Genomic DNA, 21,909 nt, shown 5'->3' with positions numbered 1-21,909 from the left:
TTGAAGTAGAATTATTAGATCAAATGGTAACTCTAATATTTAACATTTTGAGAAACTGACAAACTCTTTTCCAAAGTGTTTGTATTATTTTGCACTTCCATGAGCAATATAGTATTCCAGTTTCTCCAAATGCTCAACAACACTTGTTATTTCTTAACTTTTTCATAATAGCCTTCCTAGCAGGTGTGAGGTGGTATCTCATTAGGGTTTTGATTTGTATTTTCCTGATGTTCAGCATCTTTTCCTGTACCTGTTGGCTATCAGTATTATCTTCTTTGGGAAAATGCCTGTTCAGATCTTCTGTGCCCATTTTTAAAAGGAATTTTGTTTTCTCCCTTTTTAGTCTTATGAATTCCTTAGTATTTTAGATATTGGCCCCTTATCAGATAAGTGATTTCAAATTTTTCCTCCCATTCTATAGCTTACCTTTGATTTTCCTTCTCTCTGTAGTAGCTTTTTAGTGTATGATGTAGTCCCACTTATTTATTTTTAAAAAGCTTTTGTATTTGCTTTGGGTGTCACATTCAAAAAATTATCAAGACCTTTGTCCAGGAGTTTACCACCTATGTTTTCTTTTAGGAGTTTCATTGTTTCTGGTCTTAATTTTTAAGTGTTTAAGTGTGTATGGTGTAAAATAGTGGTCCATTTTCATTCTTATGCCTATGGCTGTTCATTTTCCCAGCACTATTTCTTGAAGAGACTGTCCTTTCCCCATTGTATATTAATGGCTCCTTTGTCATAAATTAATTGACCATAGATGTGTGGATTTATTTCTGTGTTCTCTATTCTGTTCTATTGATCTATGTGTCTATTTTTATGCTAGTACCATACAGGGTTTTGTTTTTATTTTGAGAAAGAGAGCAATAGTGAGCAGGGGGAGCAGAGAAAGAAGGAGAGAGATTTTTTTTTTCTTAAGATTTTATTTATTCATTTGACAGAGAGAGACACAGTGAAAGGGGGAACACAAGCAGAGGAAGTGGGAGAGGGAGAAGCAGGCTCCCCGCTGAGCAGGGAGCCTGATGTGGGACTTGATCCCAGGACCCCAGGATCATGACCTGAGCCAAAGGCAGATGCTTAACGACTAAGCCTCCCAGGCACTCCGAGGAGAGAGAATCTTAAGCAGGCTCCACACTCGGTGCAGAACCCAGTGTGAGACTCAGTCTCACAACACTGAGATCATGACCTGGGCTAAAATCAAGAGTTGGATGCTTAACTGAGTCACCCAGACATCCCTAGTAACATTCTGCTTTAACTACTATAGCTTTATAATGTAGTTTAAAATTAGGGAGCATGATACTTCCAGCTTTGTTCTTCTTTCTCAAGATTCTTCGGTTATTTAGATTATTTTTTATGGTTCCACACAATTTGTACACTTATTTGTTCTATTTCTTTGAAAAATGCTTTTGGAATTTTCATGGGAATTACATTGAATGTGCAGATTGCTGTAGGTAGTATGGACATTTTAATACTGATCTTCCACTCCATGAATATGGACTGTCTTCCATTTACTTGTGTGGTTTTTTGTTCGTTTGTTTGTTTGTTTCCATTAATGTTTTATAGTTTTCAGTACACAGGCGTTTCACCTCCTTGGTTTATTCCTAGGCATTTTATTCTTTTTGATATAGTTGTAAATGGCATTATTTTCTTAATTTCTCTTTCTGATAGTTCATTAGTATGTAGAGACACAACCAGTTTTTATGTGTTGATTCTGTATTCTGCTACTGAACTGAATTTATTAGTTCTAACAGTTTTTTGGTGGAGTCTTTAGGTTTTTCTATATAAAATATCATGGCATCTGCAAACAGTGACAGTTTCACTTACTCCTTTCCAATTTGGATGGCTTTTTATTTTTTTCTTACCTAATTGCTCTGGCTAAGACATACAGTAGTCTGTTGAATACAATGTCTGCTGTGGGCTGTGTCCTATATGACCTTTATTATGTTAAGGTTTTTCTCTTTATACCTACTTTGCTGAGAGTTTGTATCATAAATGGGTGTTAAATTTTGTTAAATCTTTTTCTTTATCAAGGTGATCATAAGACTTTTATCCTTCATTTTGTTAATGTGTATCATGTTGACTGATTTGTGAATGTTGAACCATCCTTGCATCCCCGGAATAAGTCCTACTTGATTGTGGGAACAATCCTTTAATGTATTGTTGAATTTGGTTTGCTAATATTTTGTGAGGGTTTTTGCATTTATGTTTATTGGGGATACTAGCCTGTAATTTTCCTTTCTTGGGGTATCCTTGTCTGGTTTTGGTATCAGGGTAAGTCTGGCCTCATAAAATGGATTCACAAGAGTTCCCTCCTCTTCTGTTTTTTTGGAGGAATTTGAGAAGAATTGGTATTGTTCTTTGACTTTTTGGTAGAATTTACCAGTGCACCCGTTTGGTTTTTGTTTGTTGGGAGATTTTTGATTACTGATTCAATCTCCTTACTAGCTATTGGTCTCTTCAGGTTTTCTATTTTCTTCATGATTCAGTATTGGTAGGTTGTATGTTTCTAGCAATTTATCAGTTTCTTCTAGGTTGTCCAGTTTATTAGCATATAGTTGTTCATAGTAGTCTCTTAACTATCTTTTTATATTTTTGTAGCACAGTTGTAACATCTCTTTCATTTTTTATTTTATTTCAATTATCTTTCTTTTTTTCTCAGTCTAGTTAAAGGCGTGTCAGCTTTTGTCATTGATCTTCTCTATTGTCTTTTTAGTCTATATATTTCTGCTCTAGTTTTTATTTCCTTCCTTGTACTAACTTTGGGCTTTGTTTTTCTTTTTCTAGTTCCTTGAAGTGTAAAGTTACGTTGTTTGAGACTTTTCTTGTTTCTTAAGGTAGGCATTTATCACTATGACCTTCCCTCTTAGAAGCACTTTTGCTGCATCCCATAAATTTGGTACATTTCAGTTTTCATTTGTCTAAAGGTATTTTTTATTTCTCTTCAATTTCTTCATTCATTGGTTGTGCAGTAGCATGTTTAATCTCTATTTTCTAGTTTTCTTGTAATTTATTTCTGGTTTCATACCATTGTGCTCAGAAAAGATGCTTGATATGATTTCAGGCTTTTTAAATTTATTAATACTGTTTTGTGAATATATGATCTATTTTGGAGAACGTTGCATGTACATTTGAGAAGAGTGGGTATTTTGTTGCCTTTAGGTGGAATATTCTGTATGTGCCTGCTAAGTCCATCTGGTCTAATGAGTCATTTAAGGCCATAGTTACCTGATTGATTTTCTTTCTGAATGATCTGTCCATTGATGTAAGTGGGATATTTAAATTCCCTATTGATTTTTTTTTTTCTCCATTGAAGTCTGTTAATACATTTAGGTACTCCTATGTTAGGTACATAAATATTTACAAATGTTATATCCCCTTGTTGGATTGACCCCTTTATTTACAATGCCATCTTTTCTTTTATTATAGTCTTTGTTTTTAAGTCTGTTTTTTTTCTGGTAAAAGTATACCTACTCCAGCTTTCTTTGGGTTTCCATTTGCATGGAATCCTTTCCATACTTCCACTTCAGTCTCTGTGTGCCCTTATATCTGAAGTGAGTCTTTTGTAGGCCACACATAGATGGGTCTCGTTTTTTTTTTTATCTCTTTAGCCATTCTGTGTCATTTGATTGGAGCATTTCCTCCATTTACATGTAAATTTATTATTGATAGATATATACTTATTGTTAATTGTTTACTGACTCTTTTGTAGTTTCTGTCCGTTTTTTTCTTGCTGTCTGTCTTTGTGATTTGATGACTTTATTTAGTGGTATAATTATATATTCCTTTCTCCTTACCTTTTTTGTATACACTATAGATTTTTGTTTTGTGGTTACCATGAGGCTTACATGTAACAATTTATATCTAATAATCTATTTTAAGTTACTGACAGCTTAAGTTTGAGCCCATTCTAAAGCTTAACATTTTTACTCTCCCCCATATTTTGTTTTTGATGTCACATTTTATTGTGTATCCTTTAATTAATCAATGTAATCCTAGTTAATTTTACTGCTTTTGTCTTTTAACCTCCATCTAGCTTTATACCTGATTAATCCATTTCTTTTGCAATATGTTTACCTTTCCAGTGAGATACAATCTTTCATATGACTTCTTGTTGCTAATTAGTGCCTTTTCTTTACAGCTTAAAGAAGTCCCTTTAACATTTCTTGTAAGGCTGGTTTAATGATGATGAACTGGAAAACTCTATCTTTCCTTCAATACTGAATGATAACTGCTGGGTAGGGTACTCTTGGCTGGAAGTTATTTTGTTTTGTTTTTTATTTCAGAACTTTCTGTATATTGTGCTGTTCCTTTCTGGCCTGCAGGTTTCTGCTGAACAGTTTGCTCATAGTTTTATGAGGCTTCCTTTGCACATAATGAGTTATTTTTCTTCTGTTTTAAATTTTCTCCTTGTCTTTAACTTTTGAGATTTTTAAAAATATATATTTTATTTATTTATTTTTATTTATTTATTTATTTATTTATTTATTATGGTTATTATTTTTTTTAATTTGATAGACAGAGATCACAAGTAGTCAGAGAGGCAGGCAGGAGAGAAGAGGAAGCAGGTTCCCTGCTAAGCAGAGAGCCCGATGCGGGGCTCAATCCCAGGACACTGGGATCGTGACCTGAGCCGAAGGCAGAGGCTTTAACCCACTGAGGCACTCAGGTGCCCCAAAAAATATATTTTATTTAAAGAGAGAGTGTGAGAGAGAGACCATGAGAAAGGGAGCACAAGCTGGGTGAGGAGCAGAGGGAGAAGTAGGCTCCCCACTCAGCAGGGAGCCTGACATGGGGCTTGGTCCCAGGACCTTGGGATCATGACCTGAGCTGAAGACAAATGCTTAACTGACTGAGCCACCCAGACACCCCAAGTCTTGAGATTTTAGTTGTGTCTTGGTGTGGCTATCTTTGGATTCATCTTTTTTGGAAATCTTTAGGCTTCCTAAGTCTGGATGTCTGTTTCTTCCCCCAGGTTAGAGAAGTTTTCACCCATTGTTTCTTCAAACAAGATATATGCCTTTTTCTCTCTCTTTCAAACTTCTGGGACTCCTCTAATGCAAATGTTAGTCCATTTGATGTTGTCCCACAAGCCCCTTAGTCTGTCTTCACTTTTTTTTTCCTGCTGTCTTTCACTGTCTTAACCTGAGTTGATTGATCCTTCCTTCTGCTTCTGCTTCATCTAGTCTGCCTGTTGGATCTAGTGTATTTTTCAGGTCAGTTATTGTAGTCTTCAGCTCCGGGACTTCTGATTGGCACTTTTTTAGTATTTCCATTCTCTGTTAAAGTCCTCACTGCATTCATCCATTCCTCTTCCAGGGTTGGTGAACATCTGTATGACCATTGTTTTGAACTTATCTCTGTTGTTAAGGTCTATTTTTCTGAGGTTTTATCTTGTTCTTTCATTTGGAACATATTCCTCTGTTTCATCATTTTGCTTCGTTCTCTCTTGGTCGGTTGGAAACAACCACCTTTCTAAGTCTTGAAGGAGTGGCCTAATGTAGGATATCAACCTTGTTGCTTAACCCTGCCCCAACTCTTTGTTGTCTTTCAAACATGTGTCCAAACAGCCTATTATATTTTTAATAGATCCTAGTAGTTGAGAGTATGCCAAACAATTTTTAATAGCTCCAGTAGTTGAGGGTAACCCTGAGGGGAGGATTTAAGCACCTAGAATCAGGCTCTTTGGAAACCAGACCCGTAGGCAGCAGTTTTTAAGTGTGTGCACATGGATATATTCCTGTGGGACCACAAGCATAATAAGTCTCACTGGCCAGACAATTTGACAGTGTCGCCTGGGCAGCAGTTGCAAAAATTAGGCCTCCAGATGAGTGTATAATCTCTTTCTGGGAGATACTGGCGACCTGGAACGTGGCAGAAGAGTTTCAAGAGGCGCCCACTGCTGTGTTCCTTGAGAGCAGCTCCATAGTCTATTAAATGTGTGCCGTACCTGAAGCCCACCCCTCATACTGAAGCTCCTGGACAAGCCAACAGGCCTTCACAGAAAGACTGGGGGTTGTGCCTTGATATGCAGTCTACACAGTGCCCTGGAGGTAGCTTCCTGCCAGGACTTATCTCTTTGATTGCCACAGTCCCATGAGATGCAAGCCCCACTGGCCACAAGAACCCAGAGGACAGTAGCTGCAAAAACAGGGGCACCAACTGCATGCAAAATTCCCCTCTAGGAGGCCAGTGCTCCAGAGCATGGCAGGAAAGTGCAATAGTGGTGCCCATCCTCTGAAGTCTCAGGAAAGGACTATAGTCAACCCCTAGATTCATGTTTAATTATGTTGATTTTGAAAGTAGAAAATCAGTAGTCTATTAATAACTTACATTACTTTAACTATTATACCTGTAATTATATATACTTTTTTGTTTGACTTTTGGTGGTTTTCTGGAATTTTTATTATTTTTCCCCTTTGTGTCATTTTCTTTTACCATGTATCTCCAATATCTTGAGTATACTTTCTTGTCTGTGTGTTTTCCCTGAGACCTCCCTCTTAGAGCTCTCCAGCCTCTCACTGTAGAGTAATCTCAGAGTAAATGCATTTTAGGGCTTTTTAAATTATTATTATAGTATAGTTAACATACACAGTGTCACTAGTTTCAGGTGCACAATACAGTGATTTAGCAATTCCATACATGACCCATTGTTCATCACAAGTGCACTCCTTAGTTGCCATAGGTTTTCTTCACAGTTGTTCTCTTGGAACTTTTTTTTCTGTCATCTCTTTTGGATTCACTGTTTACTTGGATCTCATATCTTCTTTCTTTAACCTTTTGTTTCCTGTCCTCAAGCAACTTCTTTAGAAAAGGTGAATGATAAATAAGTTCTATATCCTTCTATATCCTTCTATATTTAAAAGACTCTGCCCTCAAATCTATTCAAAGCTACATTGGGTAAAACAAAAAAAGTTATTTTCCTCAGAATTTAGAAGTCATTGCTTCATTGTCTTTTCGTATGCTGGATTTCTAATGAGACATTTGATGCCAGTGTGATTATTGTTCTTTTAAATCTTTTTCCCCCCTAGAAGCTGTTAGGACCTTAATACTAGATTCTGAAATTTCCCTAATAATATATCTATGTGTTGGCAAGAGTAATCCTGTTTAGAACCACGAGGGGCTGTTTTGATTTAAATGGAGATTCTGTTTAATCCCCAGACATTTCTTGTATTCCTTTAATAATATCCTCCTATCCAAACAGAGCTCTCTTATTTTGCCACTCCCATTATTCAGATGTTGGATCTCTTGAATTGATTGTCTCTGACCTCTTTTTGGTGCATCTATCATCTCCATAGGTGATTTTTTTTCTCCCCACATTTAGAGGACTGTTTATATTCCAAAGCTTCTTTCCCATATTACTTACCTTTTAGAGCACCTTATTCCATTTTGAAGTTAATATCACTTAAGATATTAAATCTCTCTATTCATATAAATTATGGTTGACCCTTGAAAAACAAAGGGGTTTGGGATGCCAACCCCAACAAAGTGAAAAATCCATGTATGTTTTGACTGCCCAAAAATTCAACTACTAAAAGCTTAACTGAAGCCTCACCTTGCTGGTAACATAGTTCATTAACACATATTTTGTATGTTGTATGTGTTACATACTGTATTCTTTTAATAAAGTACGCTAGAGGAAAGAAAATATTACTAAGAAAATCATAAGGATGAGAAAGTACATTTATAGAACTATGCTGTATTTATCATAAAAAAATTTGCATATAAGTCGTCCCATGTAGTTCAAACCCATGTTGTTCAAGGGTCAAGTGTAGTTTTATTTATTTATTTAAAAAAATTTTTTTAGAGAGTTCTATCTATTTAGTTGAGAAAGAAAGAGAATGAGCAGGGAGGAGGAACAGAGGGAAAGAGAGAAAAGGGAGAGAAGCAGACTCCTGCTGAGCAGGGAGCCCAACATGGGGCTCGACCCCAGGACCTGGAGATCATGACCTGAGCTAAAGGCAGACGCTTAACCAACTGAGCCACCCAGGTACACCCAACTGTAGTTTTAAAAATTGTGATCTTCCTGGGGCATCCAGGTAGCTCAGTTAGTTGGGTGCCTGACTCTTGGTTTCAGCTCAGGTAATGATCTCAGAGTTCTAAGATCAAACCCTTTGTTGAGTTCCCAGCTCAGCAGAGTCTGCTTCCCCTCGTTCTCCCTCTGTCCCTCCCTAATCCCAACCCGCTGCTCATGCATTGTGCTCTTGCATGTGATCTCTCTCTCTGAATGAATGAATGAATGAAAACTTTTTTTTTTTTTAATGTGTTCTTCCTGAATGCAATTCTATCAGATCAGTTTTCCAATTGTTTATCTTGGTCTCTATGTTTAGGGGTTGGAGGCTTCTCTCAAATGTTTGCTAATACTTGGTCAGCTTTTCATTTTTATGAGATGAGCCATTAGAGAACTGATTGAAAGCCTTGTGTCCTAGCAAGGATTTTTCTTTAAGATGAGTAAGTAGAGAGTCATCCATGGTTCTGGGCACGTGAATCTGGAGAACTTTACTCTGGAGTACCAGCATCCACACTGACAGCCTTTGTTATTCCATTTGTGTTCATTTTCTTTAGAGAATAGCCCTACAGGGTAAATGCCAGACTATCCTCTTTGCTGTGTTAGGGTGTCAAAGTTATTTTACAAACCTTCAGTTAATCTCTTTATTTATCCCTCATCTCATACCTGCATTCCATCATTTAATATCTATCATTTAATCAGGTATCACAGGTTGGCTATCTCCCTCTACCACTGTAGCTCATCCTACCTTTGTGTTTCTGGGTTGCCAGGACATTGCTCTTTCTGTCTCCTCCACATTGTTTTAGATTTATAACCTTATTCCTTTATTTAGGTTTGTTGGCTTTGAGCAGGAAGATGATATAAATAGTTGTGCAGTCCATCATCTTAAAGTGTGTTCCTAGTTTTTGGCTATAATAAATGCAGTGATAACCATTATTATGTCCAAGTCTTTGTCCATATATATCTTAATTTCTTTCACAAATTTTAAAGCTTTTTATATTTTAAAATAGGGGTGCCTGGATGACTAAGTCGTTGGGCATCTACCTTTTTGGCTCAGGGCGTAGTACCAGGTCCTGGGATGGAGCCTTGCATCAGGCTCCGTGCTTGGCAGGGAGCCTGCTTCTCCCTCTTCCACTCCCCCTGCTTGTGTTCCCTTTCTTGCTGTCTCTCCCTCTGTCAAGTAAATAAATAAAATCTTTTTTAGAAAAATAAAAAATCTTTTTTTTTTAAGATTTTATTTATTTATTTGTCAGAGAGATCACAAGTAGGCAGAGAAGCAGGCAGAAAGAGAGGGGTAAGCAGGCTCCCTGCTCAGCAGAGAGCCCGATGCTGGGCTGGATCCCAGGACCCTGAGATCATGACCTGAGCTGAAGGCAGAGGCTTAACCCACTGAGCCACACAGGCGCCCCTAAAAATAATAAATCTTAAAATAATTGCAGGTTTGCAGGAAGTTGCAAAGATAATATAAGGAGGTTCTAGCTTCTCCCAATAGTTGCTTCTTATGTAACTATAGCAAAACTAGGAAGTTGACATTGGTATAAAGTGTGTGTTTATCTTAATTTATAGGATAAGTTTTTAGAAGTGAAATAATTTAAAATTGTTGTGATTATTGCCTAATTATGTTTATGTATGTGTCTTATTTAGAATGCTTCTTATTATTATAAGTACCCAAATTCAAACTCACTTAGGCTATATCCAGAGGGATTAATAGGTAGGGAGTTGTCTGTAAACCCTGGAGATACATTCAGTGCCCATTTTCCTCCACCATTAGCCAATAAATACCTTTGCTTTATTCTTCTTTATTTTGACTTCATTCTCAGAATTCTTTCCCTACTTGGCAGCAATAAACATATTGGACAACTCCTTGGCCCTTAGTGCTTAAGATTTCAGAAATAGAGCTCCCAGCAGCCATCATTTCCCCCTCAAAAAGATCCTAGATCTTGCTTGGATCATGTGTCCACCCCTGTAGAGAGAGATGGTGGGTAGGGCCATATGATTGTAGCCTTGGCAATTGTAGAGGGTCATTCCCTAAAAGGAAATGATGCTGGATAGAAGATGAAGCGGAGTATGAAAGTGGCAGTCCTATCCTTGCATGCTTACTAACCTAACAATGAGTTGTATCTTTTTTCAAATTTTATCTATTTTTTAAATGATGTGAATATTTCATGAGTAACAAGTTTTGTTTTATAATTGGTGTATTCATAGTTACAAATTTTTCTCAAGTGAAATTGTCACAGATTTTAACATGTAATATACCCATTTCTAAATACTTTGAAGTTTTATTTAATTTTTTAAAGATTTTATTTATTTATTTGAGAGAGAGAGAGAGAGAGCAAGCAGGGTGAGGGGCAGAGGGAGAACCAGACTCCCTCTTGAGCAGGGAACCCAATGCAGGGCTCAACCTGGGACTCGGATCATGACCTAAGCCAGTCAGATGCTTTGCCGACTGAGCCACCCAGGCAGCCCTACTTTGAAATTTTAAATTTCATTTCCTCTTTAAATCAAGAGCTAAGATATTTTTATTATATTTTATGGTATGCCCATTTTGGGGATCTTATTTTTGGATGTTTGGGAAGACCAAATATAAAGTTCACATGTAAGTATATCAGTTTAATATGTTAAGTTATTATATAGTTGGTGCCCATTTGTACTCCTCCTTGATCATATCCCTATATTGTAGCTCCACTGTAGAATTTGTAGTTACCCTGAATTTGTTCTTTTTTTTTCTTGTTTTAATCACTTTTTTCCTCAGCTTTTTTTGAGATACAATTGACCTATAATATTGTGTAAAGTTTAAACTGTACAACGTAGTTACTTGATACATTTATATTGCAATATTATTGCTATTGTAGCATTAGCTAACATCTGTTGTGTCAGATGATTATCCTTTCATCTAGTGGTGGGGACAATTAAGATCTAGTCTCGGGGGCACCTGGGTGGCTCAGTAGGTTAAAGCCTCTGCCTTCAGCTCAGGTCGTGATCCCAGGGTCCTGGGATAGAGCCCTGCATCAGCCTCTCTGCTCGGCGGGGAGCCTGCTTCCTACTCTGTCTCTGCCTGCCTCTCTGCCTGCCTCTCTGCCTACTTGTAAGCTCTCTCTCTCTCTATCAAATAAATAAATAAATAAAATCTTAAAAAAAAAAAAAAAATCTAGTCTCAGAGCACCTGGCTGGCTCAGTCCTAGAACATAGGAATCTTGATCTCAGGGCCATGAGTTCAAGCCCCATGCTGGTCTAGTTTACTTTAAAAAAAAAAAAAAATGCAAAAGCATACTTAAATGTTTTAAATTTTTAAAAAAAGATCTTGTCTAGAAGTACCTGGATGGCTCATTTGGTTAAGCTTCCAACTCTTGATTTTGACTCAGGTCATGATCCTCAGGGTCATGGGATTGAGTCCTGTGTCAGGGTCAGCACAGTCTGAGAGTCTCTCACTCTGCTCCTTGTCCTGCTCATGTGCTCTCTCTCAAATAATAAATGGATAAATCTTTAAAAAAGAAAAAATATCTAGTCTCTGAGAAAGTTTAATGTTTGGGGGCACCTGGCTGGCTCAGTCAGAGGAACATGCAACTCTTGATCTCAGGGTGATGAGTTCAAGTCACACATTGGCTGTAGATGTTACATAAATAAACTTTTTTTTTAAAACAAAGTTTAATGTGTGTAATACAGTTTTGCTGTCTGTAATCACTCTACTATGTATTAGATCTTTACTAGTTGCAGTTCTTTATTTCCTTATATTGGCCATTTTGTGTGTGTTTCAAATTTGGTTAAAGTGATACATGTATTCTGCATCTTGCTATTTTCACTTCATCTTGTTTGGGCAATTAATTCATGCTGTTTTATGAGTGTAATTCATTCATTTTGTTGGATATAATATTTTACTATATCAAAATACCATGACTTATCCTTTCTCTTCTTGATGGACATTTAGTTTCCTGCTTAATGTTATTACCGATGGTGCTGCTGTCAACATAGTCACGTATGCTGCTTCTGGGGTGTTCATAGCAGTGTGACTCATAATAGTCAAAAAATGGGAACAACTCAAATGCCCATCAGTTGATGAATGGATAAATGAAATGTGATCTATCCATATAATGGAATATTATTCATGAAAAGTAATGAAGTACTGATACATCCCACAACATGGGTAAACCTAGGAAAACATTATGCTATGTGAAAGAAGTAGTCATAAAAGACCATATATTGAATGATTCCACATGAAATGTCCAGAAAAGTCAGATTCATAGACACAGAAGGTAGATTAATGGTTTCCTGAGTCTAAGGGAAGAGTATAATGGTGAGTTACTGCTAATTGGATTGGGTTTTTTGTGGGAGTGATGAAAATGTTCTAAATTAAGGTTGTGGTAATACGACTCTGTGAATATACTAAAACCACTGAATTATATGCGTTAGATTAGTGATCTTATGGGATGTGAATGATATCTCCCTAAAGAAGTTAAAAATAATTTCTAGGTCACTGTTTTTCAAACCAACCTTCTAATAGGTTATAAACCTATTTAGTTGGTTAGTAATAGACTTTGTAAAAAAAAAAAAAAAAAAAGAGTGTATAAGTAAAGTATAAGTAAAAACTCATAAGTAGCATATTCTTTATGGCAATTATAAATATATAGTGTTTGCTCACAAAAGACCGTAGTTTTGGCACTTGGGTTTTATTATTTATTTGGCTGATTAGAGAATGAGGTAAAGATGCTTAGAAATGAGGATTATACCAGAAATGGAATCTAAATTGAAAAGATCCTTAGAAATAAGGGGGAATACCCTGACAAATATGGTTTTTATCTGTTTTTACTCCTTCTGTGTCAAGTCTTGCTTGTAAATATAAGAGGAACAAAACTGCCAAACTTTTCCACTACTTTCTGCCTTCCTCACAGATTTTTGCCTTGGCTTCATTCTGTACCCTTGTCAAGTACATTCCTATTTCTAACAGTACTGCTGTTTGGATCAAGTTATCTCTTCTGAAATCATGCTGCTATTAAAATTTGATCCATTGTCCATTTCAATTTCTATGAGATTTTTTAGATGTTCTGGGTTTAATCTTATATGCTTTGAGAGCTTTAAAGTGCTGGCATAATTTTTTCCTTGTGAACATGAATAGCAGAATTTTGAGACCAGAAGTGTAGGTATGAAGAATTTCAAAGCACAGACTGAAACTATTTTAGAACTCGGCTTTTTTGTTCTAGGAAGAATGGGTTTTAGTTCCTAATATTAATAAGCTGAAATTTCTTTCTGTAGCATTTCTGTCAGTTCTTTACTCTTAACACCCATTGTCAATGGAAGTTAAAGTGATTTTGAATTCTTTAATCATATCACCATATTATCGTCATTATCTACTAGTAACTGTCTCTGTTTCCTCAGAATTTCTCTTTTCTTTCTGTTTTTGTTTCAGTTGTCTGATGTTACATAAGTATGGCATTAGTAACACATGGGTAGTTTGAGAAAGCCAAGATGATACAGGATCAGAAGGAAACTTTAATTAGTATCCTTAAGGTAAAAGATAGTGCCTCATTGAAACTAAGCAGGAGTCTGTAAAAAAGGAACATTCAAGAGCAAAAATGGGGCATCTGGCTGGCTCAGTTGGTAGAGCATATGATTCTTACTCTCAGGGTTGTGAGTTAAAGCCTGTGTTGGGCATAGAATTATTTTTTTTAAAAGTGTAAGAAATTTAAAATATGGTAGAGATGTAATAGACATTACAAGTTAGATAAATCTAAAAAGTAGAACAGCAACGGAATCTAAGGAGATAGAAAATGTAAGAAAATTAATGTAGTGAGTCAGAGGGTCCAGTGTCTGAAAAAACATGTTCCAAAGAGAATAGACAAAATGAAGAGGATTAAATTTATATTGAAATACAGGAAATTTTCTCAGAACTGAATGAATCTCTGTCTTGCAAGTAATTACACAGAAAGTACTTAGCAAGCTGGATTTTGAAAAAGCCATTCAGGAAATTTCAGAACATGGGAATTAAAGAGAAAATCTTTAAAAAACACTGAGGGAAAAAAACAAGCCCTGTTTGGAAGACTCAAGAAATCAGAAGGCATTGGTTGGACTTGTCAACAGCAACACTGAAAACTAGAAGGTGACAGAGGATTTACTTTATACCCAGACCAGCAATCAAGGGTTAGGATAAAATAATAAGAGAGATCTTAAATTTACCTCCCATGTGCTCATTCTCCAGAAGTTACTAAGAAATGTGCACTATGAAAATGAAGGAGTAAATCGCTGTGGACCTAAAGGAACAGGACATCCACCACAGAGAGAGGACTGGATATTAAGACATTATATATTTGAAATTAATACTTAAATGTAAATTTATTATATTTTTTAAATGACATTCCAGAGTTAAAAAGTAGGATCCCTCCCCGCTTAAGTAATCTTTCTCTGTTGTTTTAGAATAACAGGATAGTTTCTTCTGTCCCAAAACATATCAGGGTAGAGACTTGTATTTTAAATTGTGACTTGCAATTCATTATTCAATCTTGAATCTTTTGGGAATTCTACTTAAAGATAAAAAACTCTTCACAAATATATTTGTTTCCAAGAATGTCCAAATCTTTTAAAAATAATTTTTTAATGAATCCCATGATGTTTGTAGAATCCTAATATTTCACCATTTTTATGTCTGGTTTTCACTATTATATTTCACAGCTTTTCAAAAGTTTCAAATTTTAGTTCTTGATCAAATTGTAATTTTATTTATATAAGGTACAAGTTTGAAATTAGAGAATCTGTTTTAGAAATTCATTTTAATCTTAAATTCAGGAATTCATTAATTCATTCAGACTCCTATTTCCACATAGGAAAGTGGGCCAGTTCTTTACTAAATAAGTTTCCCAAACACATGTTTTCACTAAAAATGAATGCTTTGAATAGTGTAGTTTATATAGCTACTTTTGTATTCCTGGAAGACAAAAACGTACCCAGAATTGAGGCAGGTTGGAAAGGTCACCAAAAATCTAAATCTGAATCATTAGTTATGCTTGCCAAGGTATTCCCTATGTCTCAGTATCCCATATAACTGGTTTTGCTATTAAAAATTTTTTTCTGTTAAACTGTGTCTTTTAAAAACAATCTAATGAAACAGAATGATGAAAAGATAAATAAAATATTGAAAAATAGGGATTAAAATTCCTTTTCCTGCAACTACTGAAAGGAATGTTGTGTACCTGCTTATTTTGCATGAAACTTTATAAAGCAGGCAACTAAGAGGTGTCAACCTGAATACAAATCCAAGCCTTTCTGCCTCTGAACTTTTCAGTGCACAAGAATTTTGATGCAACTTATTGATGGCATATAGAGAAAGGAATTAGTAAAATTTTTTTATTCATTTTAAGTTGAGAAACCATCTTTACCTATCAGATAAGCTAAGTTTTCCAAACATGTTAATACTTAAGTACCAAAAGCACATACATGGCAGGAAATGTAACTCAGTTACAACCTCTTTAGAAAAGTCATACTTAAATAATAATTCTAAAGGCTGTTCATGGCTACAGGCTGGAAAGAAACAGTTTAAAATATTAATTTGTTCAGAATAGAAGTGTTTTAAAATAGAATAATTGTTTCCCAAACTTTCTATATTTAACATGTTTTTTTTTTTTAATTTGACAGACAGAGATCACAAGTAGGCAGAGAGGCAGACAGAGAGAGAAGGGGAAGCAGGCTCCCTGCTGAGCAGAGAGCCCGATGCAGGGCTTGATCCCAGGACCCTGGGATCATGACATGAGCTGAAGGCAGAAGCTTTAATCCACTGAGCCACCCAGGCGCCCTAACATGTTGTTTTTATAAATAGGGAGAACGTTTCTATTCTTTCCTGGTGGTTTAACTTCAGGGAAATAATTCTGAATGCAGAATAAAGATTATCCAAAAATACTCATCAGCTTTATTTTTAGTGGTAAAAAATTAGAAACAAGTTAAATGTCCAACTGAGCAGAATATGCCAAAGTAAGTGGTGATATGGCTAAGGAAAATATGTTAAGATTTAAGAGATGGTATAGGAATGAGGAGAAAACTTTAAAATATAATGGGAAAAGCACGATACCAATTTGTTTATATAGCATGTGATTACAGATACATGGTTTCATAAAAATACAGGAAAATACTGAAAGAAAATATAATAGTTTTATCAGTAATTTGTTTGGATATTGAGTTCAAATAGTTTTTTCCCTTTGTACTTTTATGTGTTTCCCAGATTTTATTTAATCATGTAATTTTTTTTTTCTTTTCTTTTTTTAAAATTTTTTTAATTTTTTTTTATTTTTGTGGGGCATCTAGGTGGTCTGTTAAGCGTCCAACTCTTGGTTGCGGCTTAGGTCATGATCTAAGGGTCGTGAGAACCAGCCCTTGTGTCAGGCTGAATATGGAGTCTGCTTGAGATTCTCTCTCCTCCTTCCTCTACCCCTCTCACTCATGTGTATTCCCTCTCTCCATCTCTCTCTCAAATCTTTTTTTAAAAAGGTATTATTTTCCTAACATAAGATAAAGTGATAGCTAATATTCTCTTAGGCCACCACTAGATAATATTCTGTGTATGTTATCTGTTAAGTAGGGAGACATTTTGATAATGACATTTTCTTAATGTCCTATTTTATTTTGTCCATGTGGAATGAACATGTTTTTATTATTTCTTAGATCTGAAACTCAGCACCGAGGCTCTGCTCCCCACTCTGAAAGTGACCTACCAGAGCAGGAAGAGGAGATTCTGGGGTCTGATGATGATGAGCAAGAAGATCCCAATGATTATTGTAAAGGTAAGGCTTTTCATAAGGAGATACCAAGTAAGCTAGGATTCATGTACATGCAGTATCTCACTTAATTATTTGGTCTATGAGTGTAGGCTGTTTTGATGTTTTCTGCTTCTTGCATCCTTTACTTGAAGTATAAGAAATAATATTTCCTCTCAGTTCAATTTAATGTATTAAAGCTTGGTTTTATATTAAATCTGTTTTTACCCTTTTTTTCCTTAAAAACGATAGTACGTATTTACCTTAGAAAATTTCAGAAATACATTAAACAAAAAATATAAGCCATTTGTAACACTGTATCACCCAGAAGTACCCAATTTTGAGATTTGGCATATAGACTTTTCAGAAAACCTTTTCATTACTTTTTTCTCATAGTGATGATTGCTAAGATAAGTTAAACTGGAATTACAGATACTTAATAGCAAGTGATATCAGAATGTATCTAACTATCTGGGAGAACCTGGTTTGTGTTATTCTCAGCAAGCAAAGATATAAAAATACCTTGATTCCTGCCACTGTTGGCAACCTTTACAGGCTTTCCTTGTTTTGTTGTGTTATGTTGTTTTAGGAAAACAAACTTTTTTTTTTTTAAGTTAAATAAATGGAATTCATTGATCTCCCGCATAAAAATACATTCTGAGACTGTAACTATAAATAGATTTTATATAAACATTTACATGTTTAGGTAAATCTACTAGATTATTGAGGGGCAAGAATATTGTGATACATAACCTTATTTTTGTTTGAGAATGAATTATTTTGGGATGCCTAGGTGGCTCAGTTGGTTAAGTGGCTGCCTTCAGCTCAGGTCATGATCCCAACCCTGGGATCAAGTTCTGCGCTGAGCTCCTTGCTTAGCGAAAAGTCTGCTTCTCCCTCTGCCTACTGTTCCCCCTGCTTGTGTACTCATTCTGTCTCTTTCTCTCACACACACAAATAAATAAAACCTTAAAAAAAAAAAAAGAATGACATTGTTTTTTTGTTGTTGTTTTTTAAATTTCTTTTCAGTGTAACAGTATTCATTGTTTTTGCAATGACTTATTGTTTTAAGTAACATGGTTGTTCAACAACTTGCTTACTCTAAATCATTAACCTTATTTTCTAAGGGTTTTTTTAAAGATTTGCTTATTTTTTTAAATGAAGATTTATTTACTTAGAGACAGAGCACAAGTGTATATGTGCACAGGAGGTGGGGCAGGAGCAGAGGGAGGGCGAGAGAGACTCTCCAGCAGACTTGCTGCTGAGTGCAGAGCCCAACGCAGGGCTCTATCTCACATCTCACAACCCCGAGATCATGACTGAGCCAAAATCAAGAGTTGGATGCTTAACCAACTGAGGCACACAGGAGCTCCTAAGAATTTTTTTTATAACATGAGTTCAGTAATACTGTGTGGCTGATTTTTTTCTGTTCAATTGATTATGTAGAAGAAACCATTTTTATTTGATAAACAGTGTATAGATGTTGGAAAATGGAATGTAAGATACCTTTTTTTACTACTTAAGTGACAATGTTTCTTTCTTATTGTTTCTTCCAGGAGGGTATCATCTTGTGAAAATCGGAGATCTATTCAATGGGAGATATCATGTGATCAGAAAGTTGGGCTGGGGACACTTTTCAACAGTGTGGTTATCATGGGATATTCAGTAAGTTGTAATGGTCCTGCAAAAGAATTAGGTGATGCCTAAGAGTTTTCATCTGAATTTTCAGAGATGATCCAGCCTTCAGTCTATCTCTAGACGAATTTCTTGATCAGAATTTTGTTGTTGGTAATCTTTATGTTCTTGGGCAAATTTATTTCATCTGGGGAAGAAGAGCCTTGGAGACAAAAGATTGATTCGATTAGTATCCATAAGGCACTTGGAACTCGGAAATTCAAAACATTACAAATATTCAATGAAAGTATGGTATGTAAATTCTTTAGGGTGTTTTTATTTGTTTGTTTGCTGGAGTAAGTTTTTAAATGATGTCCTATACCAACCTATGTGAAGTATTTCTTCTGGCTTTTTCTAGGAAAGTGTTAAAGCTTTTAACCTTTTAGCTTTTGACATGCAGATATACAGGACACTTCTGATTTGATGTGGTTGTCCCCCATATTTACTACCATTTCATAGTTTTACTTGGATTCAGAGAAGCATTCAGAAGGTAGACTTTAACATGGAGAAATGTGTGCTGACTGAGATTACCTAAGAACAGATTTTCTTCCTTCTATAAATGAAATCTGGCCAGTTAGTACCATTAACAGTTACAAGTAATTACATAGAAATAGCCTGTGTTTAAGTATAGGAAGACATGAAATCAGTATTTGTACTTTTGTCACTGCCTCCCAGTTACAGGTAAATTTTACCTTCCTAAAGTAAGGATAGGGCATTAGGTCTTAACTGCCTGTGTTTGTTTCTTAGGGGGAAGAAGTTTGTGGCAATGAAAGTAGTTAAAAGTGCTGAACATTATACTGAAACAGCACTAGATGAAATCCGGTTGCTGAAATCAGTGAGTATTAGATCCCATGTGTGAACCACAAAGCATCATAAACAAAGTTTTGCTGAATTAAGACACACCAAATGTAGACCTTTTAGCATGACTAATTTTTATTGTAAAGTTACAATATCCTTAAAGAGGTAGAGGTAGATGACAATATTTATAAATTCTGTGCTTGTGGTAGGGGAAGTGGTGGATACCCATCAAAAGCATTAAAAAAAACTTTCAAATAAATGAAAATATTTATGGAGCATGTTTTATGTACCAGAAAGCACAAAAAATGTTTTACTTTCCTACTGTAGTTTAAAATTTTCTGACAATAGCCAGAAATATCCAAATGCCCATCAGATGACTGGATAAAGAAAATGTGATATTGGGTGTGTGTGTGTGTGTGTGTGTGAGAGAGAGAGAGAGAGAGAGAGAGCGAGCTGGAATATTACTTGGGCATCAAAAAGAATGAAATCTTGCCATTTGCAATGACATGGATGGAGCTAGAGGGTATTAGGCTAAGCGAAACAAGTCAGAGAAAAATACATGATTTCACTTATGTGGAATTTAAGAAACAAAACAGATGGGCATAGGGAAGGGGAAAAACAAATAAAATAAGATAAAAACAGAGAAAGACAAACCATAAGAGACTCTATAGGAAACACACTGAGGCTTGCTGGAGGGGAGGTGGGTGGGGGGATGGGATAACTGTGAGAGGTAGATGTTAAGGAAGGCACCTGATATAATGAGCACTGAGTATTTATTATAAGCAACTAATGAATCACTAAACTCTACTTCTGAAACTAATAAAAAAAAGTAAAGTTGTGCGAATAAGTATATAATATCTATTTTATACTTTAAAATATAAAATATATAAAATAAACACTGTTTATTAATTCCTTTTATATATCTGAAAACTTAGATAAATTTTAGAAAACTTATTTTTAGTTTTGTTAAAAATTAGGAAGTTATGGTAGAAGGAGCTTAAACTCATAGTTAGAAAACCTGGACTTTAAGACCAGCCGTAGTCCAGTATATCCTCAAGCTCACCACGTCATTTTTTCTGAGCCCTTGAGTTTTCATTTGTAAAGTGAGTGTGTTAGACCAGGAGAGCTCTAAGAAAGTAATTTTCAGAGTGCCAGTCTGTCTGACAGGCTAAGAGCCTGTGCCCAAAAGTTAAATCGATACTGCTTGCTTCCTTGATTGAGAAGGTTTTTTATGGCGGGGAATAAAGTTCGGCTGAGTAAACAGTGTGAGGAATGTTGGCTCAGTGGTTGTTTTGCATCCTATGAAAGCTCCTTATTTCCTCATGGCCTGGTAACCAGCATTAATTTGAGAGTCACACTTTTGGTAGAAAAATGGTTGAATTAGAGCAATAGTCTTTGTCAGTTGTATTTCCTTTTGTGTACTGTTTATTTCTTTGCCTATTTGAGCAATTAAAATTTTAGTATGTTTTTCTCATAATTTGTGTGATCTCTTTCTTGGGAGTAATTGTTCCTCTGTTACATGTGCTACAGGTATTCCCTCCCTCCCCCACTAATTGGCTTATTTCCATACTTTCCCTTTTGCTAAATACTGTCTCTTTCCCACTATAGGTTCGTAATTCAGACCCTAATGATCCAAATAGAGAAATGGTTGTTCAACTACTAGATGACTTTAAAATATCAGGAGTTAACGGAACACGTATCCTTTAAAGAAATGTTTGAAAATAAAACCAAAGTCAAAAGAAAAACTTTTTTTTTTTAATTAGGCTTGTATTAGTTAAAGGTTCTTAATGGGAGTAATTTTTCATGATAAATACTGGAAAAAGAAAAAATTAACATGTTGTATTATCTACTGGCCTTCAACATTGAAGAGGGTGTGCTTATAGGTTATGCTTAGTCTCTAAACAGGTGTGATTGCATTCTGTCAAAATGAAAAAACTGACTTTAATGTTTTTATCTGGATTTTTAGAATTTCTTGAAGGAACCTTAACTGATTTTTTTTATAAGTTAATATCACAGTGACACGTGATCAGATTAAAAGGTTATTGCAACAGCCATGCTTATGACGGCTCATCAGACTTTTCAGAATAAAAGATGAAGTAGAATCTCACTTGGATTGGAGAGTCTAAAACTAACTATTCATAAACTGTTTAAAAATGTTAAAAGAAAGACATTTCTCTCATTCTACTTTTTCTGCATATTTAGCTTCTCTTAACATGCACTGTTAATTGCCAGTTATCTCTTTTTAAGGAGGTGGGCTACATGTGGTTCTGGAATCATGTGGTAAGAGGTTTGAATGGAGGAATGAGCGAGAACAGGTGATAATGTGAAAAGATTTTTTCTGTCATTCTAAATTCAGTTATTTCCTTGGAGAAGTATAAATCACATATCCCTGATGTCTGAAGAAAAGTACTTCAAGAATCATCCATTTTAAAGCAGAGTCTTGTGACTGTTGTGATCACTCTGTAGATGGCTTACTCTGTATGTATATAATAAAGCTAACCAAGATACAAAATATAAATAGGATGCCATTAGATTCTATTTCCCTGTTGTTTGATCTTGTAATGATTGTCATGCCAACTCTCTCTCTGCTAATTTGGGAAAGCTACAAATAAAACTAGAAATATTCTAAATAGTCTCCTCAATAATGCTTGAGTATCTTGATTTGACTCTAATGAAGAGGGTGTTCTTTTTGTTGGTTTGTTT

At 35.5% G+C, this 21,909-nt stretch overlaps 1 protein-coding gene across 1 annotated transcript in view; it reads left to right on the top strand.

Moving 5' to 3' along the window:
- The window catches only part of SRPK1 (SRSF protein kinase 1), a 76,416-nt gene that overhangs the window by 24,645 nt on the left and 29,862 nt on the right, over positions 1-21,909 (top strand). Inside the window, 4 exon segments of the mRNA XM_032864325.1 lie at positions 16,643-16,761; positions 18,291-18,399; positions 19,156-19,243; positions 20,815-20,902. Coding sequence (XP_032720216.1) covers positions 16,643-16,761; positions 18,291-18,399; positions 19,156-19,243; positions 20,815-20,902 — 404 coding nt within the window.

The sequence above is a fragment of the Lontra canadensis genome, unplaced genomic scaffold (genome assembly GCF_010015895.1).
Source record: "Lontra canadensis isolate GAN:19392208 unplaced genomic scaffold, GSC_riverotter_1.0 scaffold27, whole genome shotgun sequence".
Classification (NCBI taxonomy): Eukaryota; Metazoa; Chordata; class Mammalia; order Carnivora; family Mustelidae; genus Lontra; species Lontra canadensis.
The sequence above is the reverse complement of the archived record's forward strand: the minus strand, read 5'-3'. Positions and strand labels throughout refer to the sequence as shown.